This window comes from Theropithecus gelada, chromosome 2 (genome assembly GCF_003255815.1).
Source record: "Theropithecus gelada isolate Dixy chromosome 2, Tgel_1.0, whole genome shotgun sequence".
NCBI lineage: Eukaryota > Metazoa > Chordata > Mammalia > Primates > Cercopithecidae > Theropithecus > Theropithecus gelada.
Genome location: NC_037669.1, coordinates 51839404 through 51867053, shown reverse-complemented (window position 1 = coordinate 51867053; position 27650 = coordinate 51839404). Strand labels below are relative to the sequence as shown.

The 27650-nt window shown below is 55.9% G+C and overlaps 1 protein-coding gene across 3 annotated transcripts in view; it reads right to left on the bottom strand.

Annotated features, from left to right (window-relative positions):
- Positions 1–27650, bottom strand: part of IQSEC1 (IQ motif and Sec7 domain 1) — a 176245-nt gene that overhangs the window by 33370 nt on the left and 115225 nt on the right. For all 3 annotated transcript variants that reach the window (XM_025375603.1, XM_025375602.1, XM_025375604.1), the window contains exons 2-3: positions 11516–11810; positions 5472–6721 (exon numbers count right to left, since the gene is read on the bottom strand). In XM_025375603.1, coding sequence (XP_025231388.1) covers positions 5472–6721; positions 11516–11810 — 1545 coding nt within the window. The remainder of the gene's footprint in view (positions 1–5471; positions 6722–11515; positions 11811–27650) is intronic.

Below are 27650 nucleotides of genomic sequence, written 5' to 3'. Positions count from 1 at the left end.
ACCGCACCAGTCACTTCCTGCACACACATCTCTCATCGTCTTTCAGCTGCAAGCTGAGCTGCTGGTGGGGTGAGAGAGCTGTGTGAGGCTCTGAGGAAGAGCTGCTGCAAGGCTGTGGATTGCATGTGGGGAACACGTACCTGCTGAAGCCAAGCACTGAGTGCTTACCCTGATATTTTCCCAGCAGGGGTGTGCAGGATCCAGAAAAGGGTTCTCTCTCTCTAAGACATGGGTTTCACTATGTTGCCTAGACTGGCCTCAAACTCCTAGTTTCAAGTGATCCTCTTGCCTCAGCCTCTCAAGCAGCTGGGACCACAGGGATGTGCCACTGTGCCTGGCTCCAGTCCTTTTTAACTGTTCAGGATGCCTACGAGATGTGGAAGTGGATGGATGCCCAAGCACCTAGCTTCAGCCTCCAGGTTTCCCAGTGTACCCTCCAGCTCAGGCCCTAAGACCCAGTGGGCAGATTCTACTCTCTGCTCCAGGCCAGTCAGAGCCCTGCATCCTGCTTGCCCAAGTAAGTGGTTCAGGGAGAAGCACGAGAGCCAGAAGGAGCTGACGAGGGGAGGATAATCTCTCTTCCTCCTACTGGGGTTGCCTTGAGATTAGACTACAGGCCTGGGGTCCTCGGATGGCCCTCCTGTCCTGGGTCAGGGAGGATCTGGCAAGGGGCAGGGCCAACCCTGAGGCAGATAGAGCCAAGAAATACCTGGGACTTTTCAGGTCCATAAACCAGTAAAGCCTCTTTGCTTAACCCAGTTTGATAGAGTTTCTGTCACATGAAACAGAGAAGGCCATGATTAACGCAGAGCCCAACGCAGGGTTTGGAGTGCCCGAGGATCTCCGTGGTCAGAGGTCTCAGTCCACCTGGTAACTGCTTGTGGGGGTGAGGACAGACTCACCAAACTCAGCATTCGGAGAGTCCCTGCATACCTGGAAATGCCCTTCCAATGCAGCAACCCAGACTCGAGTCCCCCCAGGGTCCTGCAGAGAGGTGCCACTTCCAGCCTTTCCCACACTGCCCGGGCCAGCAAGCTCGCCACCTCCGGAGGCTGCCTGCTCCATCCAGCTCTTACTTTTACACCGCACTTTCTGGTAGCGTGAACTCAAGTGGCTTCCCTGGTATCGATCCCAGAGAGAAGGCATGAGAATCACCCTCTGAAGTGTGGCAGGCACCCCCTGCAGAGTTTCCCTTGGCACTGTCTTCTCTGAGGCTCAGCACCAGCCATCTCACACCCAGGCCAGAGCTCAGGATCCTGGGCTGTGGTTAGCATCAAGGGCCACAGGTCACAGTGGCCCGTGTCTAGGGTAGGGGGGTCCCAACCTCCAAAGACCCAGCTCAAAGTGCTCCTAAGAGAGCCCATCCTTTACAACATCAGCACCACAGGCTACGAGAGCAGCACCACACATGCTCTGGGCCCAGCACTTCTGGTGTGTGGCCTTGAGCTTGGGCCTGGGCTCTCAGCCTGGCTGCCTGCACCTACGCTTCCCAGGATGGCTGTGGGGATTCAGTGAGACAATAGGCGGAAGGTGTTTGGCATGGGGCCTGGCACTTGGTCCAGGCTCTGCACAGGCCGGCTCTGCTCACTGCTATTTTTATCAATGACAGCAGACACGTTAAACACGAGGAGCACAGAGCTAGAGCATGCAGATCAGGGGCACTCTCTGAGCCCTGTTCCCATAGGTGGAGGGGAATGGCCCCCTGTGGGTGTGCTGGAAGGGTGAAACAGTCACGCTACCTGCAGGATCCCAGCGACAGCATCCCTGGCCTCCCTCCTGCAGTAGCTCCAGCAGGTGGATGGGACCCGAGGCTGCTGGGCCCCAGGCGCTGGGCACCGAGTGTAGGGGAGGCCAGGTCCACAAAAGGGGGCTGCCTCCAGGTACAGGGCCCTGTGCTGGAAGGGCCTCAGGGGCCCCTGGAAAAAGCTCCTAGCCAAGTAGTCCAACCACACTGTAACACCAGGTGGCCACCCAGGCCCTGCATACATGTTCCTCAGAGACAAGCTTCTCACTCCTTTTTGAGGGTGCCCGTGTCATCATGAAGCAGCTCTGGGGCCAAGGATGCTCTTGCAGAGGCGGGAGAGGTCTGGGGTGGCTCACCTGTGACATAGTCACCTGGGCTCATTCCAGAGAGGAATGTGACAGAGAGGAAGTGGACATAGCCAGGCATGTACCCCTGAGGGCGTGTACCAGGTACAGGAGCAGGAGACGCTGGGGTGGGGTTCCAATGCAGAGGTGATAGACTCAGTGAGGTCCCTGCTGGGCACCTGCCCCAGCTCCATGTGCTGCAGGGCTGTGTGGCCTCCCACAAATGGTGTGGCTCTGCCTCCTGGACCCAGTTTACAGATCTGTCACCCAGTGTGGAGGTAGGGAGCCCAGGGCTATACCTGTGGTAGCAGTTTCTACACCATGGATTTTAAGAGGATGTGTTCAGGAGCCAAGTGGCCAGGGTGTGACATCCCTAGTCGCCTACCAACTGTGTGAGACTCAGCTCACCCACTGCACAGGGGAACGTGCATTAGCGCACGACAGGCCCTGGGAAATGCGCCTGGCGCACCGTCAGCACATGGAAGGATTAGCCAATCTCGTTATTTGACTGCTTGGTCCATCAAAATGCCTGTTTGGGTCTTCCTAAAGCCCAGCCCTGGAAGCTCCCTTCCCTTGGCACTCACTCTGGACACAGAAGCTCTCGCTGACCACAACAGCTGCCATCCACTGCACAAACATTTTCCAGGTGCAGGCAGTGAGACTCAGAGAGTTCAGGGAGTCGCCCCAGGTCCTGCAGCTGATAGGTGGCAGAGCCAGGGCTGAAATCCTCCTGCCTCTGGCTCCTGCACCCCCACCCTCCCACAGCACCGCCAGCCAGATCAGCTGTGTGGCTGTCAGCTGGGCCGGGTGAGAGTAAGCGGCAGATGCCCAGAGGAACATCTGGATGCCTGGTAGACCTCGGCAGCCCCAGGGATGCCCTCACCGCCAACCCACACCACTTTCTCAGGCTTCGTTTCTGTTCTTCCTCCCCGCCTGCTGCTGGCTCTCCGACTTTGGTACATGATTCCCTTTAAGGGGGCATCCCTCCAGACAGAGGCCTGTGCCAGGAATGCTCACTGCTTCATTGCTGGGAAGGGGTGGAAACTGAGAGCTGTGCTGGAGGCCGGGCAAAGGCCGGGACATACCACCCCGCAGGGAGAGAAGTGGAGGTGGTACACAGGTGCAAGGCCAGAGAAAGGGAAGGGAAAGGGCAGTTCCTACTTCAATTAAAAACGTGCCAAGACCCAGCAATTCCACTTCCAGCTATCTGATCAAGGGGCCTCCCAGGCGGGTGTGTAAGGATCACAACCACCGTCACACTAGTGCTAGTTGTGAAAAGCTAGAAGCAACTGGCCAAATAACCTATAGCCACGGTGGGGACTACACTCAGCAGCACATAGGCGCAAGGCAGCCTGTGTGCAGAGCCCAGCGATACCCTCGTAAGACAATGTCACAGTCCCAGGCCCCGACTGATGTCAGCAAGGATCCAACAGTAGCAGCTAATACATAGTAAGGCCCTATCCTGTGCCACGTCCTGCTCTCAGCACTTCACACAGACCAACGCTTCACCCTCACCGCCCTGGGAGGAGGGTGCCCCTGGCATCAGCCCATTTCACAGATGCAGCCACTGTGGGACGGGGGGCTTTGCTGCCCAAGGATATAGAGATAGGATGTGGGACAGCCAGGATTTAAAGCCAGACAGCCGGGCCCCAAGCTGTGTTCTTAACCATGGCTGTCTAGAGTTCCCAGGAGTGCACACAAACGCACAGGAAAAAAATCTGGAAGGAGAGACTGCAACATGCTGAGTCCAAGAGGATGTTATCCTGAGCTGCAAGACAAGCATTTTCTGTGAAGAATGTATTCACGTGCTACACAGAGAATTAAAAGTTAACTGAATAAGAAAAAATCTACACAGACCAAAGCTGGCTGGTTGAGGAAGGTGGTTTTTCCTGGTTTCCTGTCTCCCCACTGCTGGTCTCCACTTGTCCACTCTGCAGGGGCCCCTGGTTAACCCAGCCTCCCCTCTAGGGGACATGGTCCTGGGTTGAGAGATGATCCTGGAGCTGGGCTGTGCCCAGGAGCAGTGGGGACAGACTTCAGGGACCGTGTTAGGTGGGCCAGTAGGACGCAACCCTCCCCCGTCCACTGCATTGCTCCGGCCGTGGCCTGTGCAGCAGTGAGAGCAGCCGTACTCTGCAGCAAGCCACAGGCAGATGGGAGGCACAGAAGACAGCATCCTGGTAGGTGTGAGATGTCCAAGGCTCTTAGTTCTTAGCTGAGCAAACCAGTAAGCCATTGCCACTGGCTGGCCCCAAGTGAATGCACCATTCCCCAGAGGCTCTTCCTGAGACAGGCCTCTCTGACACCCCAAGATAGTGCTTCCATGTGTCCCAGGAATGGCTATCCCCCAGTTTAGGAGTAGAGAGAACAGGGGGCAGACAGAACAGGGAGCCAGCTCGGCACTGGCTTTGAGATGGCCAGGTCCCACTGCACCATTCACCACCCTAGTTTGACCTTCTGGGAAAACTGTCGTCTGCCCCTGGCTCCCCGGATGTGTGTCAGGAACCACCAGCCCAGGGGAGTTGGTCCCAGGCCAGCATCTGACGAGGCCAAATCCCAGTGGCCCAGGGAGTGGAAATAACGAGAAATCTCAGGTTGGACAGGAGCCTGCACATTACCCAGGCCAAGTGCTCAGCCCTCCTCCCCTTCCTCTTGCTATTTTTGGCTGTGCTAAGAATAGTCTGCTTTAAATACCCATCGCTCCTTGGATCTGCTGTCAGGATGGTCAATGGCACCTTTCCAGGACCCCCTTGGGGAGCAGTCACTCCATGAACCCAACTTATGCAGCTCCCCAAGACCCCCAGACACAGCCCTGGGTCTGGTCTGCGTCTGAGTTCCTTCCCTCCAGGACACGGTTCTGGGTCTGGCCAACTGCCCCTGAGCACTCCTACCCCCAGACATGGTCCCAGGTCTGGCCTGCGTCCCCTACAAGACATAGCCCTGGGTCTCATCTGTCTGCCCCTGCCCCCCAATGACACAACCAGTCATACCCCGGCTCAAAGTCCTTTGTGTCCCACATCACCCCTAAGCCTGACATCCAAAGCTGGACAGGGCATGGCCCAACATACCCCACTTGCTATGGTGGACTCAGGGGTGATGGGATGGAAGTGCCTGGGACTCAAGTTGCTTCAGCACAGAAAGCTTCCATTCTGCCCCTGCTCAGCCTGTGTGTGTTGCTGTCCCAAACAGCAGCTCCAGGAAGGGCTGGATCCTCAGTGCACAGCTTGGCAGTATCCTAGCCACCGACCTTGCCTGGCAGCTTCCTACGCTCACAGGCCACGCTGGACCTCAAGCTCTGTGCTTGGAAGGATCCAGCCACGCCCACCTGCCGAGGCCCAGCAAGCCACGACTGCCCACCCTGCAGGGTCACCAATGGTACTCACTTATTGAAGAGGTTCAGGCCGATGCGGTAGTGCCTCTTGCGGATGACATCGTTGCTAAAGGCGGGCGAGTCCCAGCTGTTGCGGGCCTCCTTGTGGTAGGTCTGCTTGCTGAGCGTCTGCTCCCGCAGGCTGTCACGGGACGATGACTCGGAGCTGCAGTTGATGGTGTCGTTGGAGTTGGATGTGCTGTTGATGCTGTCATTGTCGCCGTCTGAGTAGTCCGACTCAGACTTGCTCTGCCGGTTGGCCGAGCCATTGATGGCCAAGTGGCTGTCTAGGGGCCTGGGGGGCCGGGGCCGCAACTCAGGCTCCTCCCGGGGGAGGCTCTTCGGGGGGCCGCTGTGGGGACCATGCTTGGGGCTGCCCTGCTGCCCACCGAGGCTGCGCTCATAGGCGCTCTGCCTTTTGAGCGAGCCCCGCTCCGAGCGGTCACTGAGGTCCACGGAGCTGTCGCTGGGTGGCTCGATGGTGAGCAGCGGGAGATGCTCCACTCGCAGCCGCTGCTCCTGCCGCTCCAGCGACGGCGTGCTCCGGCAGCTCGTGTCCGTGTCGGCCTTGTCCTCTTTGTGGGCCAGGGCCCAGTAGTCTGGGGCTGCGCCCCCAGCCCGCAGCCGCAGGTCCGACTCAGTGCTGGACGGCCGGTCCCCTGCCTGCGAGAGGGGCAGAGGGGGAGACAGCTCCTCCTCATCAATGTACAGGGTGACATCGCTGTACGAGGCCGTCATCTCGTCCAGTTTGCGGTGGTCCATGCTGTGCAGGGCTGTCTGGGGCTCAGTGTCCCGGGCCCGCGCCGCATCCAGGGCCGGTGCCTCCTCAGTGTGCAGGCTGCGGCAGTTGAGGGCATCGTCGATGGACTCGGCCAGTGATTTCACTTGCCTAGAGAAGGCGTCCTCCAGCTCAGTGATGGCGTCCGCAAAGTCGCTAGAGGGGGCCGGAGACTTGAGGGTAGTTGGCTCGCTGAGGTCACCACACTCAGGGGGCACCAGAGCTCCCAGCTGGGAGCCGTCGTTAGTCACTGAGACCTGCTTCCCCTCGAAATAGGAGCTGTGCACTTTCTCAGGCCCCTCAAAGGAGAACTGCATCCTCATGTTGGACAGCACGATCCGGCGCGACATGCGGTTCTCTGACATGGAGCTGCGCAAGCGCTCGAAGTTCTTGTTCATCTGGTACTGGCGAAACGCCGTCTGGATGGTGCGGGCCGCATGGCGGGTTACCAGGCGCCCCCCATACTTTCGTTCTAGCATCTCCACCTGGGGGTGGGAGAGGAGAATGAGAACAGCCCTGCATGTGGGCACAGTGAGACATCTACCAAACTCCTTCCCACTTCCTAGCCAAGCAGCTGTGCAACCTGGGAAGGTCCCAAAGTTGGTCAAAGCAACTGCTGAGGGATGCTGGTGGGCTTATGCAAAATATGAGTCCCAAGGTCAAATTGGATAGAGAAGCATCAAGTTAAAATGAGTGCAACCATGTTTTTCCTCTCAGACCCGTTTTTTTGTTTTTTTTTGTTTTTGAGACAGAGTCTCGCTCTGTCACCCAGGCTGGAGTGCAATGGCATGATCTCAGTTCACTGCAACCTCTGCCTCTTGGGTTCAGACGATCCTCCTGCCTCAACCTCCTGAGTAGCTGGGATTACAGACACCCACCACCACGCCCAGCTAATTTTTGTATTTTTAGTAGAGATGGAGTTTCACCATGTTGGCCAGGCTGGTTTTGAACTCCTGACCTCAGGTGATCCACGAGGCAGGGCCTCAAGAAACTTTAAAAGGCAGTGAGATACACTATGCTGAGTGTCCCCAGTGTCTTGGGTCACAGAAGCCCCTGGCCCTGACGCATTTTTGAGGTATGCCATCTAATGAAACCCATTTGGAGACCCTGGAAGAAGTATGCACAGGTCAAGAGACAGGCTAAAGATTCCAGCAAGGCCCACAGGCTTCTGGACTCATTTCCTTTCCATAGCACCAACCAGGCAGCTCTTGTGGCCAGAGGCATCACTGAGTTTCAGGGAGACCTGTGGGGTCTGCTGCACTGAGAAGCAGGCTTCGAGGACAGGTGCCTGAGTTCTAATCTGGGCTATGCCGCTTGGTAGCTGGGTGACCCAGAATAAGCCCTGAGCCCATGCACTTCCTCGGTTTCCTCGTCTATTAAATGGCATAGTGCTGGGACCTATGACTGTGGTGAACCCCGCAGACAGAGGCCAAGGGCTGGCACATGCCAAGCACAGGGGTAGCTGGGCCGGAAAGACACTCAGCTGCATTCTGGGAAGGGATTTACAGTTTGTAAAGCCCCCAAGCTCCCTTGCTCTACAGATGGGCAAATTGTGGCCCAGAGAAGAGACTCAACACATACTCAAGAGGCCTCCAGGCTCCGGAGCTGGCTTTCCCTCATGAGCACCGCCATTCCTAATGGCTCATCTGGGCTGCACAGCTCATTCCTGTGAGGGCTGGGCTACATGCAGGGAGGGGATGGGGTGAACCCCGGGTGCTCCAGTGGGACACGCAGACCTCCTGAATTTCTGAGGCACCCGTGACCAAGGAGGGCCCTGAGGGCCGCTCCCTGCACCTTGCTCCTGAGTGGACAATGAACACATTCCTGCGGCCAAGATAAGGAATTGGCTTCTCCGCCAAGCCAGGCCTCTTGGGGTGCTGGGGTGGCGTGGGCATGTGATGTGGGGCTAGGAACCAGGCAAAGCGCTGCACCTGCCTGTATGGTCCCAGATGCCCACTACATGCTGGGCATCACGTCACACCTGGAGGTGGAATGGGAGGCATGGAGGTCCTTGCACTCGAGGAGCGAGGGGTCTGTCAAGGAGAGCAGGCAGCCGCAGGCGCAGAACTGAAACAATGCCAAACAGACATCCAACAAATCGAAGGCTGCGGCCTGCACCAGGGAGACTAGCTCAGAGCCACATGAGGCCTTGCATGACCATGCGTGCTGCCTGGCTTTGGGTGGTCCCAGCAGGCTGGGTGGAGAAGAGCTGCGGGGGCTTGAGGGGAGCAGATCAAAATGACTTTTCCAATCCCAGGCCAGAGTCTGTTTTCTCTCTCGCCCTGTTACTGAACGCCATCCAAGAAATGACCTCACTTCCACAACTGTAAGCAGAAAGTTTCCATTTTTTGGGTTGTGAGTGGAGCTTAGAAAGCCCGTGGGGCCGATAAGAGACCTGAGGCTGGGATCTGGGAAGCCTTTCTTCCCTCACTCTACTTTGTGGGCAGCACAAGCACCAGGACCTCCAGCTCAGGCCTAGAGCTCCCCGGAGGGCCTTCTCGCCTGCTGGCTCCGGACCTCGCAGACCAGGCAGCCACCCTGTTTTCCTGAGACCTCCTGCCCAAATCTGTGTGTATTGGGGGCGAAGGGACTTCAGGAAGGCAGCAATGGGCTCTGCGTTTGTTCACCAGAGCCCCTGGCAGTTCTTCCCCCAAGGGTCCCCACACATGGACCTGGGGCTGCTCTTCCTTGTCCCCAAACTTACTGTGGGTCATTCTTCTTTCTGGGATGGAACTATTGCCAGGCCTGGTCGAAAAGTTTCCTGGGACCCAGTGGAGGGGATTCTACTAACATGTGCCCATCTACTATGTGTGCTGGGGACCCCCACACCCTCATCCCATCTCACAGCAGCTTCTGCTCTCCTGAGGGGTTTTGCTACCCCACTTCTCAGCAAGGACAAGACGCTCAGGGGAGGGAAGCCGCTGGCCCAGGGCATGTGGTTCCTGGATAGAGGAGTCGAACCCGTGGCCAGGGCTCCCCCATTCGGCCCTCACTTGTCCCTTCAAGGCAAACTTCTGAGCAGTGCGGAAGAGGAACTGGGAAGAATGTCACTTCTTGATGACACAGGGACAGTATCTGACACCCACTCAAGTCTCCTGCTTCAGGGACAGAAAGCCACTGAAGGGCACAGTGGGCCAGGGGCCAGAAGAGCACAGGAGACTGGCCCTTGGGCTCCTTTCACTAAACGGACTCTGTTATCCAGACTTAAAACTCCTCATGGAATCGGGCACCTTACTTTTTCATCTAGTGATTCCCATGCAATCTGTCCCATTCCCACTTTTGCTGAGTTTTCCGGGAAGCTCGGTGGAGCATCGAATGCTCAGTGGTCCTTGATGTTGCCTCCTCCCTCTCACCTCTTTGGTACCTCTTCCGGGCCTTCCTTTCCATCTCACACACTCAGCAGCCTTTGCACCAGCTGTTGCCTCTTCCTGGAACAGCCAGCTCTAATGCCACCTTAGAGAGGTCTTCCCAACCAGCTTTACCCAATGCTGTCGCCTCCCATAGCCACCCGATTTCTTTCCCCAATTTTTAGAATCCCTCGAGTTTGCATCACTTTCTGGAAGTCAACTGCCTCTGCATTGCTAACTTGCTCCTGTCCAGCTCCTGTGCCACAGTGGAGCTCAAGAGCAGGGGCCTTGCCTCGGTCACGGGCACCCAGCACAGTATCTGGTGTGTGGTGGGCGTTCAGATAATATGCATGGAATGAAAATGAATAGCTGGAGTCCTATTAGGCCCACAGTAAGCATATAATTCTCTTCAAAGGCCTCTATTAAGTCCCAACCTTTCTACTTTCTGTTTAAATGGCTCTGCTGCCAACATCTCTTACTATAAACCATGGTCCACTTTGGATGTGGGCATCACGGATAAAGGGAACAGAAGCTGCTCTGCACTGTGTCGGCCTGGCTTAAGTTGCAGGGCAGCACCAACAGCCAGGTGAGGAGGGGGCTGATGGGGGATTCCCTGTCAAGAGAGGGGATGATCCTGCAACCCCAGGCAGTATCTGCACCACTCCCTTAGGAAGTTGGGGCACACCAGGCCCAGAACTATACTCTTTAAAGGACAAAAAGGGGAGCACATATTCAGGGCAACTTGAATCTATACTCCCAGCAAACACAAACAAATAAAACCCCCCAAAATTGTTTTTAAAGAAAAAGGATAACTAGGAAGATCTCGGAGCAAGCAGAGGGCGGGTGGGGCCACAGGATGGGTGTGGGTGGGAGTGAAGGCCAGGTGGCTTCTGCAGCATGGAGTCTGGGGAAGATGGGAAAGGGTCCTGGGGCCAGGAGGGGCAGAGGCGGCCACCTGGGCATCTGGAGGAGCTGTCTAGAGCTCAGTGCCCAGGAGCTGGGGAGAGTCTGACAGCCCTCCCCACCCTGCCCCTGCAAGCTTGCAGAGCTGCTGCCTGGGAGCCCAGGTTCTCTTGAAGCCTGAAACTGCTATGGGGCTTGTCCATGCACTGGCTCGCTCACTCCCTCACTCACCCATCTGTTCATTCACTCAGATCCTTATTAAAACACCTACTGTGCACTGCACTTGGAGGACTTGGAAGCGAGAGCTCTTGGCCTCCCCAGGGACTGCTCAGGTCCTTGCTCTTCCCTCTGCACCCCAGGATTCTCCTCTCCTGGTTCAACCCCGAGAGGCTGCCTCTTGTCCTCCCTCGAGCCCAGCCCTAAGCACATTGTGGATCTGGGCCACCCCTAAGGGCCAAGGCCCCTGGGGGAGGGGTGCAGTCTTCAGTGGGGGGATTTCCCACAGGAGTAGGGAGGTGTGAGCCAGGAGGGGTACAGCAAGCAGCCTCCCCTGGCTGGCCGTAGATGAGGTTCTTTCCAGAGCTCGTGCTATTCATGCTGTCAATGGACCTCCCTCCCTCAGCCCTCTCCTGGGTCTTTACAACCTCAGTGGCCGGCCACGTACCCAGTGTGTCCCGATGACATTGGGCTCAGATACCTATCATGATCCCCCAGATCTGGGCCACACAGGATGTGGAACCTGGGCCATGGCAAAGGCCTCATGTGAAGATGACTCTCTGGAAGTCCCCAGAAGGAATGCCAGACAATCCAGGTCCTTCACACACGCCAGCAAGAGCCAGCTGGGGCAAGAGGCTCCAGAGAGCAGCCACAGGTGGAGTTGGAACTGGGGCAGAGTCCTCAGCCTCAGCCCACACGCACCCCAACTCGAGTCTATGGGAGAGAGCTGCCACCATGCCTGGTGGGGGCATACATGGTGGGCAGAGCTACCCTGTGCTCGCATGTGTGGCCCAAGGGGCTGTGCTCGCCTACCTGCTTGTCCTGCAGGTCCGAGGAGAGCTCATAGCTCTCAGAGAGTGAGCGTGAGCGCTTGATGGCCTCCTCCTCGGCCTGCTTGCGCAGGATGGAGGTCGAGTGCTGCAGCTTGGGCCTCCGTGTGCGCTGCTGTTGCCCCGGCGGCCCCGAATACAGCCCATAGGCTCCCACTGACGTGTGCTCGTAGTGATCTGGGCTCAGGCTGGAACCAGGCACTAAGGGGCCCTGGGGGTAGGCTGAGGGGCTGTCCAAGGATGTGCCAGTCTCGCTGCTGGGGGCCTCGCCCTCGACGCTGCAGAGGAGAGAGAGGCGAGAAGCTTCTGGTGAGCAGGAAACCTGAACACGATGCTGGGCCGTGGGGCGCAACCCCACCATGTTCCTGGAGGAGCCCCCATGCCCACTCTTCTCACACCCCACAGTTGAGTCCACACATGCAGCTGGCAGGACCCTGCAAAGCCCCTCCACTCAGCACCCCACCCACTCAGATTCAGTTTCTCTGTGAAGCGCACCACGCTCTGACATCCCATACACCTTCCTCATTGATTTTGCTCACTGTCCATCACCCACATGCAAATACCAGCTCCCTGAGGACGGCAGTTTTGGTCACTGGGTTGCTGATCATCCCCAGAGCCTAGAGCAGTGCCTGGCACAGAGCAGGTGCTCAGCAATTACTGACTCAGCCAGTTCTGTCACCTTCTCTCCTACCACCTGCATTGAATACACCACTGATTTAAAAACTTTAAAAAAAGGCCGGGCGCGGTGGCTCACACCTGTAATCCCAGCAATCTGGGAGGCCGAGGCGGGCAGATCACGAGGTCAGGAGATCGAGACCATCCTGGCTAACATGGTGAAACCCTGTCTCTACTAAAAAAATACAAAAAATTAGCTGGGCGTGGTGGCGGTCGCCCATAGTCCCAGCAACTCAGGAGGCTGAGGCAGAAGAATGGCATGAACCTGGGAAGCGGAGCCTGCAGTGAGCTGAGATTGCGCCACTGTACTCCAGCCTGGGCGACAGAACGTGATTCCATCAAAAAAAAAAAAAAAAAGTTCCAATAATTAACAAAAGTGATTCTGTACTGTATGCCTACATGGGGCCAGCCCTTGTGCTGGTGGTTGCCGTGAGTGAACTGTGCCCTCCACATGTGTGTGTTGAAGCCCTGGCCCCCAGCACCTCAGCACGGGACTGTGTTTTGGAAACAGGGTCTTTGTGGAGGTGATGACATTAAAATAAAGTCACTGAGGTGTCCTGATCCAGCCTGACTGGTGTCTTTGTAGGCAGAGGAGATGAGGCCATGGACGCACACAGAGGGAGCAGCATGCGAGGACCCAAGGAGGAGAAGACCACCTGCAGGCCAAGGAGAGGGGCCGTCGGGGAACCCACCCTGCCTACACCCTGATCCCCGACTTCCAGCCTCCAGAGCTGTGTGACAATAAACATCTGTGGTCGAAGGCGCCCGTGTGTGGTGTTTGTCACGGCGAGTCCGGAAACTCATACAATGCTGTATATACATTTTCTCTAAATCTTGAAAGCAGTCTACAAAGAGGAACCATCAACTCCCCCTTTCCAGGTGAGGAGACTGAGGCCTACAGGGGGTGCCAGAGTGACCCAGGTAGGAAGTAGGTGAGTCAGCGTTCAAGCCCAAGTGATGGGATTCTGAGACCCAGTGTTCCCCTCCGCCTCACCACCTTCTGTCCCTGCAACATGTACACATTCCTCTGACGTCTCCAAGCACCATGGGGGAGCAGGGCCCCTGATGGGGCCTTGTGGGACGGGCTGACGAGCTCATCCCGTCTCGGAACTCGCAAGCCTTTTCACTGTGTGCAGACGCTGGTTTCCGCTGCAGGTGGCTTCTCAGTGTAGGACGAACAGGGAAGGGAGAGAGTTACGTCACAGTTTCCAACACAATGTCCAGTCAGCCTGCCAGGTGCCCTGTCCCTGTCAGATCACTCAACCTTGGGCTGGAAGGACCTTGAAAGACCCTTTCTCCCAGGGGCCGGGCTGGAGGTCCCACTAGATGGGCATAGCAGAGAGGTGGGCACACGGACCCCACGCAGCTGCAATCCTCCCTCCCAGTGCCTTCCTCAGACCAATAGAAGGCCTTGCACACAGCAGCCTGGGGCAGCGGGTCCAGCCCTGCTCTGCTCTGCTTCTTTCCCTGCTGCTCCTCATGAGGCCTGCAGGACCCCAGCGCCCAGTGCAGAATGTGACTGTCATTGGCTCCAGGGAAGCCCGGATTGGGGGCCCCAGCAGGCGGCCTGGAGCAGAGAGCACAGTCAGTGGCCCAGGGGGTAGGGAGTGGCGGCTCTTTGCTGCCAATTCTGCCGTGAGCCAGGGCTGGGCTGTGGATCTCGGCACCTGCTTTGCGGCCCGCAGATTAGGGCAAGACTTCTGGCTATGGCCTCCAGGGTCAGGCAGGGGATGCCCATCCCACTCTCCAGGAGCTGGGCCATGACAGAGGCCTCCTGAGCAAAAGCCTGAATGAAGAGAGGGGCCTAGGGCTCTCTGCCTGGCTCTGCCCTCATTGGACTGAGAATCAGGGCAGGCTGCCCCTCCCTACAAGACCCCAGTTTCCCTATCAGTAACACGGTGGGTTAGACTCGATGCCTTCAAGCCATCTGAGGAACACCACCCTTCAAGATTCTCCACATCGGCCGGGCGCGGTGGCTCAAGCCTGTAATCCCAGCACTTTGGGAGGCCAAGACGGGCGGATCACGAGGTTAGGAGATCGAGACCATCCTGGCTAACACGGTGAAACCCCGTCTCTACTAAAAAATACAAAAAAAAAAAACTAGCTGGGCGAGGTGGCGGGCGCCTGTAGTCCCAGCTACTCGGGAGGCTGAGGCAGGAGAATGGCATAAACCCAGGAGGTGGAGCTTGCAGTGAGCTGAGATCTGGCCACTGCACTCCAGCCTGGGTGACAGAGCAAGACTCCGTCTCAAAAAAAAAAAAAAAAAAAGATTCTTCTCCACATCATAAGAGTCTCCCAACTCCCTCCCCTGCAGCCCCCACCCACAGCAGCCTCCTTTGGGCCTGGTGTGTGTGCCTTGGTAGGGGGAAAGGGGGAGAACAGATCTGAAAATCCTCCCATTCTATTGCTAAAGCTTTGAGCAGCACCTCACAATACTCACCAACCTAATCAACTGTACAAAAGAGCAAATGAGTCTCCATCTCAGACTTCAGGCCCCAGAGCCTCAGGTTGCAGGGGAGTGACAGCCTCAGCCGGGAAGCCCATCCCACACTGTCTGACCCCAGAGCCCACGCCTCTGCTCCAGGCCTGTGCACCTCCCTCTGTCTCGCCTTGTCTTTGCAGCCTGGGGACACATCACACACGCCCTGGACTGGAAACACTTCAGTCAGGGGCCAAATCTGTGCTTCCAAGCAAAAGGCTGACAGGAAACAACAGCATCATCCTTAAAGAGATGCAGCCGGGCCTCCACTCCTAAGAGGAGGATTCAAAACTGTCTCATCACCCTAGGTTCACAGAAGCACAGAGATGGACAGGTGGTTTCCCTGCAGGTCCCTGGAGCTGAAGCAGGAAGCCCCTTGGTGGTCCACGGGCTGCTGCTGAGCTGCAGGGAGGCTCTGCCAGGGAGGGGAGTGTGGGACCCTCACTGTGCTGCCCCTTGACCCAGGATGAAGGAGCAATGTTCACCTCAAGTCCGAAGGAATTCTACCCTTCACCAAGCCCTTTCTAACCTGGCCTGAAACCACTGTGAGCAGGCAGAGCAGGGCATCCTTCCCTGACGGTGGGGGGTGAGTGAGGGCCCAGGCCTGCCTGAGAACTTGAGAGGGGCCTTTGTTCCCAGTTGGCCGCGGTGTGGGGCAGACGGGGCTGTGGAAAGAGATCAGGCGGCAGCCACTGAACTCAGGATGGGCAGGAGATGGGAGTGCCTGGCGCTGGTAGTGCAGGGTGGCTTTGGGCCCTGGGGCAGGGCATCTTTGGGGATAGGATTGCGATGGTGGTGGCCTGGGGCAGACTTTCTGGGCCTGTGGCAGCCCAAGATTCCACTCTGGGCACTCCTGGGTTCCTGGCTGCCCTGGGTCAGCAGGTCCTGAACATGCTTGGGAGAGGCCGGGCCTCCCTCTCCAGGAAGGGAAGGTCTGACAGTCACCCAGTCTTCCCTTCCATCCCAGAGCCAGGGTCCTGGGGGTCATCAGTTTAGTCCCTTCCCCGACTCAAACGCCCCCATTCAATCTGTCCCCGGGTCCTGTTGAGTCTATTGAATAGCATCAGCTTGTGCAATGTGGCAGCCCTTCCACACTCCAAAAAAAATCAAACCCAACTTCAAACCATCCCAAAAGAAAGAAATGTCTGGGCGATCCTACTGCAACCAGTGTGGCACCACACGGATCTTCAGCAAACGTGGACAAAAGTGAGCACAGCGTGGAATTTTCCATGTAGCTATGAACCCACTTTGAGCCAGAGGACATCACCTCTTGATGGCCCCAATCAGCAGCTACGCAGTGCAGTATTAGACCCTAAAAAAGAAGCTTTTCTGAGTTTATCTGAACTGATAAACACAAAGATAATTTAAGTGAAAATGCCCAGTATTGACAAGTACATGCAGCCATGGGCACTCTAGGACTCTGCTGCAAGGAGTATACATCAGTACAGGAAGTTATCAAACTTAAATGATGTGGGCGCTTGACTATTTTCTGGCTGAACTCGTGAAGATGTTTTGCTCTACAGCAACACTCTGAAGCTCTGGGCTCTCAGCCCCACCTTCCTGATTAGGACTCAGCTCTACCCAGTTTCTTCTTGGGGCAGGAAGAACTATCCTATGTCAACTGTTCCCTTTCTAGGGCAGAAACACAGATGCCCTAGTGACAGAGCTTGGCTGTAAAGTGACAGTCACATTTTACCAGCATACATGAGTCTCTAGGTGGGACTTTGGGTTAGAGAACAGCCAGACTGGCTCCCATATCCCTGCCCCGACCTCCTGAGCTCAGCTACTCGACATCTCACCACCCACTTTAGTTGCCTTGGGTATGCTTCTCCCACAAACCCAGCCCACTGAACAGGACTGGGGAACACACCAGGGTGAGTCCTTAACTGTACCCCTGAATTTATTATCTCTCTCAGACACCTGGGCCACATGCAGACCAAGGAATGGGCTGAGGCACCTGTTCCAAGTCCCTGAAATTCCTGGCAGTTCAGAGTCTCTGGAACATTCTATGAGAGTTAGGTGGCTGCTGCCCAGCCCTTTTCCATAGATTTGTACAAAGGAAATAAGACCAATGCGTGCAGCAGTACATATGAAGATGTTCACAGCAGTGTTGTTTCTGATTATAAACATCTGAAAATAACCTAAATAAGCATCGACAAGGGGATGATTTAAATTAATTCTGTATGCACAGTGGAAATAACGTCAAGATGGGGAAGGATCTAGTTTGATGGCTTTTCTTATGAAAAAGACTTGGGGATTTTTTGTGGACTATAAGAGGAATGTGAGCTGATGTTATGATGTGGCCGAGAAGCCAGTCACTAACGTGAATAAAAAGCCAGGAGCAAAAATAGCCCTGCTGCCCGCCACAGTTCTCAGACACAGCAGAAGACAGTGCACAGACAGTCCAGAGCCTGAGGGCAGGGATGGCAGACCTGGGACACATGCATGCACCACCCACTCCTCCTGGGCAGACATTGCTAATTGATCACAGACTCCCTCCTAAAGAGCTTAGATGACGCTTCAGCCTCATTCCAACACAGCACTCCATACAACTGATCCCAGCTAGCATGTGAGATGGACTCTATTTGCCAAGGCCAAATAATGGTATGCCAGGAAGCAGTATAACAGTATGCTCCTATCAAGAACTGGGGCTGTACAGCCGGGAGGAAAGCAGCCTCGGGGAGATGATGTGATCCCCATCATCAAGCCTCTGACAGGCTGACAAGCTGAGGCTAGAGATTTCTCTTGCAGGCAGAACTATGACTGCCAATACCTGACCCGATGAAGGACACTCTCACGTGGTTAGGGCTGCTGAAGAGGTGGTGAGTTCTCTGTCATCGGAGGTGTGCAAGCTGCAGCAGGTCAGACACCCGTCAGAAAGGTGGTACAAGGGACTCCAATCCTGGCTGGAAGCCTCTATCCCAGCGCCATACGACCTGAGTCTGCCATCTTTACACGGAGGTCTCAGCTTAATCCCACTTCCTCCACAAGGCCACCCTTACTCCACACACTCTTCCCCACCCCGGGGATCACCTGATCTCTTGTGTAGTCCACCTGCACCATGGGGAAGTCTTGCTCTGTGAGGGTGGGAGACAACTGCCCAAGTATCCCCTGAAGCCCTAGCCTCCAGCAAAGATGGGAATGGCCAGGAGCAGGAGGCCTGCTCCTTCCCATGAGACGAGTTCTGTATGTCCAGGATGGGCCCCCGGTGGTGGGACAGGCCCAGGACAGGGCCAGAGAGCACATAAGGGCCTGGAGCTGCTTGTGGATGCATCCATACTCTGTCCCAGAGCCCGTCGTGGGCTCAGGCACAGACAGCCCTCCTTTCCCAGCCCAGGGACTCCAAGTGCTGGTCACTGGAAGGTCACCAAGCTCTTCTCCCATCTCCAGTTTTCCAAACATGCTTTCCTGTGATGGAGGTGGTATGTGGAGTTTTATGTGGGGACACGGTTGGGTGAGGCGCTAGATCCCTACAGGACAGTGTTGCAATGGACACCTCACAGGAACAGAGAACACAACTTGAAGAGTTTCCTCCTGCTGCCCCGCCCCACCTGGCCTTTCTGCCAAGCAAGGGGCTAAGCAGGCTCCTGGGTGAAATTCTAGCTCTACTGCTTACTAGCTGTGTGACCACAGGGGGAACTAATGCTGTGCCTTAGGTTCCTTTCCTCTAAAATGGGGGTAACTAGTGTATCTACTTCACAGGACTGTGGAGGTCCTGTGGAGGACTGACACAGTGAGGTCCTTAAGAAAGTGCTTGGCTCATTTTCAATGACTGTCTAGGGTTATTCTCTGATCTACAAGTCCCAGCAGCTGGAGGCAGAAGGGCAGACAAGCCTAGTGCCCCAAGCCAGGGTCACCTGCCCTGCACCCTGCCTGCTGCTGGGACCGTCTCTGCGAGACACCCACCTCCAGGCTGGAGAGCCTGACCCCAGGGTGGACCCAGAGACCCTCCACTGGCCCATTCCCTGGACTGGGGAGCTCATGGGGATGGGTGAGAGAGGCAGACAGTCCAACCCCAGCCCCTCAGCCCAGACCTGTTGGATGCCACGTCCTGACTCGCCAGGGAGTGAGTCAGGGCAGGGGGGCTGTGGCCTCTCAGTCACGGATGTCTCTAATTATGGCCTATGAAGTAATGAATGACTTTTCTCAAGAAAAATGTTAGCCAGGGGAGGTTCTGGGCACCAATGAGGGGACAAGATGAAAGCAGTGACCTACTGTTCACCCCCAACATCAACAACGACAATGGTAGTAACAGCGAATGTTTATATGGTTAGTGATGTTCTAAGCTGTATATGGAACCCATTCAGTGCTCCCAATACCCTGCAGGCACGGAGAGGTGGCACCCATCTCCAAGGGCATATGGGCAGTCTGGCCAGGGAGCCCAAACACTTACCCATTGTGCTTATGCAACTTCTTACAGAGGGGGCATACACACATGTATATACACACATATACATACGCAAACACAGATATACACGGTCTGAATTATACAGCAGCAACTTCTCCATAAACCTGCCAGGTACAAGATGCCATGGCGGGTGTGTTTAAAATACATGACCTGTAACTCAACCACCATCGCTGGGAGGTAGCTAGGACTGCTCCCTTCTGCAGATGACAAACTCAGGGATGGAAGAGTTGAGTCACCCAGTCAAGGTGGTGAGTATAAGACAGGGTTCTGTGGGACCTGACCCCACACCAGGGCCTCTCCTGCCCAGCTGCTCAGGGGAAAAGCATGCTGCTGGCAGCTTGGACAGGGCTGGGTCCAGAGCCTAGGGGTCCTGGGGTTGTGCATGATTATGAGATAAATCAGAGAAATAAGCGTAGTCATGTGTGGCCAGCGGGTGGCCACATCACACAGCAAAGCCACCCTCTTCAGAGTGGGCCGGGCCCCATGCTAGAGGAAGCAGGCAATCTTGAAAGCCTGTCTGTGGTTAAATGTCCATGCCAGCAGCCTCAGGCCAGACTCCTGGCAGTCTGCACAGGCCAGAGCAAAACAGCCTCCTGAAGTACGTATGCCCATCACGCCTCCAGGCCTCGTGGCTTCCCCTACACTCTGCTTTCAGGGTTTCTGATTTCCAGAAAGGGAGCCTAGACTGGGCAGGCACAATTCATTTCCAGCCCTCACAAGCTCCCTCTTGGGGCTTTCTGTGGCTCTTCTCTGCCTAAGCCACATTAACCAAGGTTAGTCACCCAGAGGAAGGAAGGGGATGGTGTTGCTCTGTACCGGGCTATCTTCATCTCTATGCCCCCGTCTCGGGGAGGGATGGGACACAGCCAGGCAGGGTCTGGGGGGCGGGTGGGGCACATCCTCTGAGCAAGAGCAAGGACGGCACAGCCGGAGAGGGGCGGCCGCCACCCCTGCCAGGTCTCCGCAGGGTGGTCCTGGTGCAGAGAGAACAGGTGGGTTTGTGAGGCCAGGGGCAGGAGCTTCAGACAGCTAGCAGTTTTGAACAGTTCAGCAATTTAAGAAGGGGCTGCTTTAAGGGTTAGTGGAGGTGTTCAAGCAGGGTCTGGAAAATCAGTCTTTCTGGGCTGATGTGGCTGGGGGTGGGTCACCCACACATATGCTCACCCACTACGCCACTATGCAATGGGGGACCCCAGCACAAGCTAAGTACACAGATTTCATCCCTGCAATGAGCCCGTCAAGAAAGCACTGCTCTTCCCATTCTCCAGATGAGAAAATGAAGGCTCAGGAAGGGCCCACTGTGATCCTTGCTCAGGATTGCAGAGCACAGAGCAGAGCCAAGATTCAAATCCATGTCATTTTTCTAGTCTTTCCCACTCTGGAATGCTCTCAGGACTGGAGGTAGTCCCCAAGAGCTAGCCTGGCCCCAAGGAGCAGAATGCAAGGACACAAAGAAATGGACCTCAAAGGAAAACTGAGTGTGTAAAGAAGGGACATAAAGTTGGCCAGCTGCGGTGGCTCATGCCTGCAATCCCAGCACTTTGGGAGGTTGAGGTGGGACATTGCTTGAGGCCAGGAGTTTGAGATCAGTCTGAGAAACATAGCAAGACCCTGTCTCCACAAAGCATTTTTAAAAAATATTAGCTGGGCATGATGGCAAGTGTCTATAGTCCCGGTGCTTTGGAGGCCATGGCAGGAGGATCACTTGAGGCCAGGAGTTGAAGACCAGCCTGGGTAACATAATGAGACTCCATCTCTACAAATTTTTTTTTTTTGAGACGGAGTCTCGCTCTGTCCCCCAGGCTGGAGTGCGGTGGCGTGATCTCCGCTCACTGCAAGCTCCGCCCCCCAGGGTTCATGCCATTCTCCTGCCTCAGCCTCCCGAGTAGCTGGGACTACAGGCGCCGCCGCCACGCCCAGCTAAATTTTTGTAATTTTAGTAGAGATGGGGTTTCACAGTGTTCACCAGGATGGTCTCAATTTCCTGACCTCGTGATCTGCCTGCCTCAGCCTCCCAAAGTGCTGAGATTACAGGTGTGAGCCACTGCGCCCAGCCAAATTTTTTTTTTTTTTTTTTTTTTTTTTTTTTTTTGAGACGGAGTCTCGCTCTGTGCCAGGCTGGAGTGCAGTGGCGCAATCTCGGCTCATTGCAAGCTCCGCCTCCCGGCTTCATACCATTCTCCTGCCTCAGCCTCCCGAGTAGCTGGGACTACAGGCGCCCGCCACCATGCCCAGCTAATTTTTTGTATTTTTAGTAGAGATGGGGTTTCACCGTTTTAGCCAGGATGGTCTCGATCTCCTGACCTCGTGATCCGCCCGCCTCGGCCTCCCAAAGTGCTGGGATTACAGGCGTGAGCCACCACGCCCGGCCAAAAATTTTTTTTAAATAGCTGGGAACAGTGTCTCATGCCTGTAGTCCTGGCTACTCAGGAGGCTTGGACAGGAGGATCCCTTGAGCACAAGGAGCTCAAGGCTGCAGTTAGCTATGATTACATGACTGTACTCCAGCCTGGGCCACAGAACAAGACCCTGCCTCTAAAAAACTTTTTAAAAATTATAATAAAAGGGCTGGGCATGGTGGCGAATGCCTGTAATCCCAGTACTTTAGGAGGCTGAGGAGGATGGATCATTTGAGCCCAGGTGTTTGAGACTGGCCTGGCCAACATGATGAAACTCTGTCTCTACTAAAAATACAAAAAATAGCTGGGTATGGCGGCGCAAGCATGTAATCCGAGCTACTCAGGAGGCTAAGGCACAAGAATTGCTTAAACCTGGGAGGCAGAGGTTGCAGTGAGCTGAGATTGCACTACTGGGTAACAGAGTGAAACTTGGAGTGTACTCCAGCTGGGCAACAGAGTGAACCTCTATCTCAAAAAAAAAAAAAAAAAATTATAATAAAAGAAGAGAAATAGAATTAACTGGTGTAGCCAGCAAGACAGGAATAGTGAGGGCTTTCCCAGGGGAGGCCATTCCAGTGCCAGTCAGCCATACCCCCTTCTCTGGTCTTGAGGGGAGGCAGCATCCCCACCGATGCCTAAAGCCTTACAGCCTGGCAAGCAGTTCTAGGAGAATGATGCCTGGCTGCTGACCAAAAGGACTTATAGACTCCTGAGGTCCTTCCTAGAGAGCAGTAGGGTGAGGACATCCTAGATAAGGCCCAGCAACGCTGGTCGCCTCCCCTGGCAGGCAAGGTTCGGATGAACACGACCTAGTGGTGAGCAGGAGGGGTGCAGTCGCAGTACCCCCAGTGGAAACCTGGGGAGGGTGGACAGAGAGGGAACGAGTGAGCCCTGGAGGAGCACACGTAATGGGCACAGACGCTGAGTCCCGTGCTCAGAGCCTCCAGATGCTGCCAAGGTCTGGGACAGAGGGCCCTCACATGGAAAGATTTAGAGTAAGAATCTGTAGGAAGCACTGGCACGAGGTGACGGCCACCTAAACATCCCATGTGACTTCCACTGGCTAACCAGGAGCACCATATCTAAAACGCGACAATCCGGAAGTCACCCCCACAGGGCACAGCGGGAGAAGGTGGGGGTCAGGAGGGTTTCTGCATTTACCCAGTTCCCAGGTTTGGAGAAATGAGGATATCCAGGAATTGCAGAGGAACCCAAGAAACCAGACATCCTGCTGCCCAGGCACTGCCCCTTTGAGCCCTAGTAGACAGCCCAACTTCAGGCTCCAAACTGAGCTCCCCACACCAGGCCAGCTCCCCACAGCCTTGCCATCTCAGTGGGGTGTGGTTGGGGTCCTCGGAGCTGCTCGCTGAGCGTCACTCTTGGCAACTCTTTCTCAGACCCTCCTCCCCATCTGTCAGCACATCGGGCTGTTCCGTCTTCAACACAGATCCCGCATCTGCCAGCCTGTGTGGCCCTCATCTCTTCCCTGTATGACTGCCACGGCCTCTCCAGGCTCTTCAAGCCTCACATGCCACCCTACCCCACTCCTCTCCACCCAGCAGTTGGGGTCCTGTTAAAACACAATCCTGACCACATTCTCCTCTCTAATCCCACTTGGTGGGATTTAGAGCCCAAGTCCTCCCATTGACCCAGGAGACTCTGCGAGACCCAGCCATTCCTCCTGCTACCCTCCACTGAACCCCCTGGTCACTCCAGCCCAGCCCCCTGGCCTCCTGGCTGTTCCTCTCCGCTCTGGAATGCTCCCACCCCAAGACCTGTGCAGGTGCTGTTCCTGCTGCTCAGCGCAGCCTTCCCCAAGTCCGCTGGCTCCCTCCCGCACTCTATTCAGGCCTCTGAAGACAACTGGAGGGATGTGGCTGAGAAGGAAGAGAAGATGGGGAGGTGGCAGAAGAGGGATGAGGACTCCAAGAAGGCATGTGGTTTAAGCTGGAAGAGACCTCAGCATATATGAATGGTGACAGGCAGCGACCCTGACAGGAGGAAGAGGTCGGGCTGGTGGGTGGGCACACCACCAGAGGGCTGAAACCCTCCTCTGGGGCTTCACTGTTCTCTGACGGGCAGGGAGGGAGGCCAGTCAGCTGCTGACGGGGCCTGATCCTTCATTCCCCCAGCAAGGTGGGGCTCAGCCAGGGACAATTTCAGGAAGCTAGGTCTGAATTGAGCAAGCCAGGGGGAAACGCAGAATGCCTCCAACCCTGTGCCTGGCTGCAGGGAGCACACCCACAGCGCTGTCTCCATGCCTCTTGGTCTCCGTGTGCCGTAGACAGACCTGTCCAATGGCCCCTCAGAGCCTGGAAATGCCGTGGCAGCCCGGCCTCCATCCGCGGAGGACACTGAGGCTGACTGTCCAGTTGCCTCCAGAGAAGAGGACCCTGGGTGGAGATCGGCCTCACTGACATCCCCCTGCCCTGGCCTCAGGCCTGCCCTGCTGAGGCCCAGATAAGGCCCAGCCCAGCTCCGCCTCAGGCTGTAGCATTATCTTTAACGACTAAAAAGCCTCCAGAAGTGGCTTTTATATATGTAGAAAAATATAGGACTCGAACAATGAACTTTTCAAAGCGGAAGGCTATTTTTAGAGCTTTGCTTACTGATCCAACATTCAGCATCTCCCTATATGTCAGCAGCTGCTGGCGAGATGGGCAGGTGGCATGAGGAGTCAGGCAGCAGTCAAGGTACAGGGGGCTTCTCAGGCCACCCAACCATACGAAGGAAGATGCAGTTTTTCGCACTGCCCCTGCCCTCTGGTCCCGAGCACTCTGTACAGCTCCGTCAGGCGCCTACCACCCTAATGTTGTCATGACAGGAGTGGCAGCAACATTCTGGGCTAGAGTCCAACACTTGAGTTGGAACCCCAACTTCTCTGAGCCTTGGTTTCCTAACTGCACAGTGGGGGCAAGGCTGCCCCTTTATGGCCTCACAGTGGAGTCAGTGGGAGTGTTCCAGGAAGCCCCACCAACAGCTAATGCCATGCCTAATTAGAGGGTGATTATTTCAGGAGAGACCTCCTGTCCTCAGACAGGGCTTATTCTCATCAGCACATAGCCAGGCAGGGCACAAAGAAAGGTCTCTATGTCCTGTGAACCCACGGCCACACAGCCAAGGCAGCCGTTATCCTGTCAAAGGCAGTCTTTCCAGCCCCAGGGAGGTGGTGGTTCCAGCCTCCCCAGCCCAGGCCTCGCTCCCAAACATAAAGAGTACCGTCAGCCTGCAGGGGCCAGGCCACCCTCCATGGCTGCTGTGAGGCCCTCTCACTCAAAAAGCCCAGTGAGTGGGTTATGGAGATGAGAATGCAGGTTCCAGGAGACAGGCTGGGGATGAGAGGGCAGCCCCTAGAACCTGGAATCAGATCTGCCCTGCCCCCTCACTTCTTCAGGGGCTTCCATGGGAAAGAGCCCGAGGGCCTTAGTGGTTGTGGATCAATGGCAGCCTGGAGCCCAGTGCTGGGAGAGGCCCTGGGGAATGTCACAGGGCATCTGATGGGGGCTGCGTGGCAAACATGGGGGAGAGGGGTCTCCCTCAGCAGGAGAGAAGGAAAAGAGGGATCCGCAGGGGCCATCTGCCCGGATCTCTGTTAGGTTTCCTCACAGCACGGCTCCATATCTGACTCCATCTTTTATCCTGCTTTCTTATTTCTGTCTCTCCCCATGAGGAGGTCAGCTCCGGAAGGGCAGTGTTTGTCTGTTTTCCTCACTGAAGTTTCCACAGGGCCTAAATAGGGCTGGGCACACGGCAGGTGCTCAGTCTGAATCTGCTGAATGAATGAATGATGCTGCTAGTGACTAGGGGACCTGCACAACCCTGGAAGTAGATGCCAGCACTCCTAACACAGAGGGGTCAGGACAGGATGCCCCGCGCTCAGGATGGAGAGCCACAGAGCAGGGCAGAACAAGTCCCCAGTGCCAAGGCACGGCTGGCTGTCTTCTCTTTCTCCCACAACTCCACAGGCCGACGGCAGGGCTGCTGCTCTCTCATTTACAGGTGGGAGCACCAAAGCCTGGAGAGGACAGGGGCTCAACAGTCACACAGCTGACACGCAGCCCAGCCTGGCAGAGCCCCATGACTGTGGAGCTGTGTCCACACCCCTCCTTTGCTCTGCAGCTGGGTTGTGGAGACACCAAACGACTATGGAAACTGTGAGTTTCTCCACCGTACAGACACATGCTCACTGCGCTGAAAACACTGTCCCACAGGCCTCAAGTCACCAAGGAACCTGGAATACTGAGATCAGCTCCACCCCTTGAGGACGCCCTGGGCTCAGCTCTCTGTGTGCTGCTTCTGCCCTGTGCGCACCCCACCCTCCCACAGTCCCGGGAGGCCTGCTGGGCTGGCCTGGGCACTGGCGGGGCCTCAGAAAGGAAGCAGGGGGCAGACTGGCTCCACAGGCTGGCAACCTGCACTTTCACTTGGGCCGAGAGCCAGCTGGCAGGGGGGCTGTGAGGCTCTGGATTGGGGGCCGATACAAACACCCTACAATCAGTCCCAGCCAGGGCCTCTGCCTGGTGAGGTGTCACCACTACAGGCATCACTATCAGTGCCACAGAGGGGCCCCAACCCAGGGCAACAGGCCTAAAACAGGAAAAGTCATCCCCTAACGCCAATCCTGCAGCCAACCCCAGGACAGGCAGCCTTTAAAGAGAGGGGCTGGGCAAAGCCCTTTATTCTCTCGAGTGCCACCTGGGCCAGGGCCGCGGTGAGGGACCCTTGGCCTCGCCCCTGGGAGAGTTGGTCAGGAGACCTAGCACCTGCCCGGCTGCTCCCCATAAGGAGACCTCGGACTGCAAAGAGCTCTCTGGAAGACAGATTCTGTGTTGGGGGTTCACAAGGTCTCCAATACTGGCAGCCCCTGGCCCAACTTGATCCACAAAACATGCTCTCTGTGGCCCAGTGTTTCAAAAACTAGAATGAATCACTAACATTTCAGCATCTTAAGATTTTATATGAAAATCTAAGTTTCTGACTCATCTTGCGGACCTGGCCACCCTGGGCCCATATTCCCACTTGATAACAGTCAGATGAAGTGAGGTGGCAGCCGCATCCATCAGACAGCACATGTTCCATCACCACCACAGTCCCCACCACTGCCACAGTCCCCACCACTCCCTATCGCCCACGCATACCTGGGTCACCACTTCTCTTCCTGCCTACTGGCAGCATCCATGTTTGCCTATGATGCTTAGACAGGACCAAAATTCTAGGCCCAACGCAAAGAAAAGAACTAGGATCTACAGCCTGGGATCAGTTGTTCCCAAGAAACCTAATTTAGAACACCAATTCCAGAGAGGCAGGGTTCAAGAACTCCCACAGCTCTGCATGGCCAGTGGGAACACCAAGGCCTTCTGCTCCACTGGGTCCTAAGAGTGTGTGGTTTTTACAAGGCTCTAGCAAATTAACATCATCACAGTGACCACAATCCACAATCCCATGGTCATCATAACCACCAAGCCTCAATTCACCAGATGCCCTCGTTCCTAAGATTCATAGGGTTAGGATATAATTTTCAAAGTCATCTGATACCTGGTGTTTATTCCAAAACTGGACTCTAAGAGGATGTCCTGAGGTTCAAATTCAAGCTGTCCCCACCCTCGGCAGCCCCCTCCGTCCACCTGTGAGAATGCCAACCTGAGTTTGGAGGAATGCCCAACGGCTCCAGAAGCGTTCCTGGGGAGCGTGGTGGGGAGCTCTAGGTGCAATCGGGAGACCAGGTCTCTCTACAGCTTCCCCACTTCCAGGCTGAGTGGTCCCAGGCAAGGGCCCTCCACTCTCTGGGCTTCTGTTGTCTCATCTGCACAATGGGCATCACTCCTGCCCTGCTTGCCCAACAGGAGCGTGGGAATTGAGGGAAGACACACTTTGTCAACTGTAAATCCCACGTGGAGCTGTTTCTGTTCTGTGCCATCAGCCAGAGAGGAAGGCTCAACCCCCTCAACTCCTCAAGTCTTGGCTGGGCTTGTCCAGGTCAGAGAAAGAGGGACATCAGGAGAAGTATTCCCCAGTCCAGCGCCAAATTAAGCCCTGCAGGATCAGGAAACCAGATACGGCCATCTCTGTGCCTGCGTAGAGGGCTTTATGCTTCCAAAGGCCTCCTTCCTTCCACTCTGCCACAGCTTACCTGGTCTCAAGATACAAAGTTTACAAG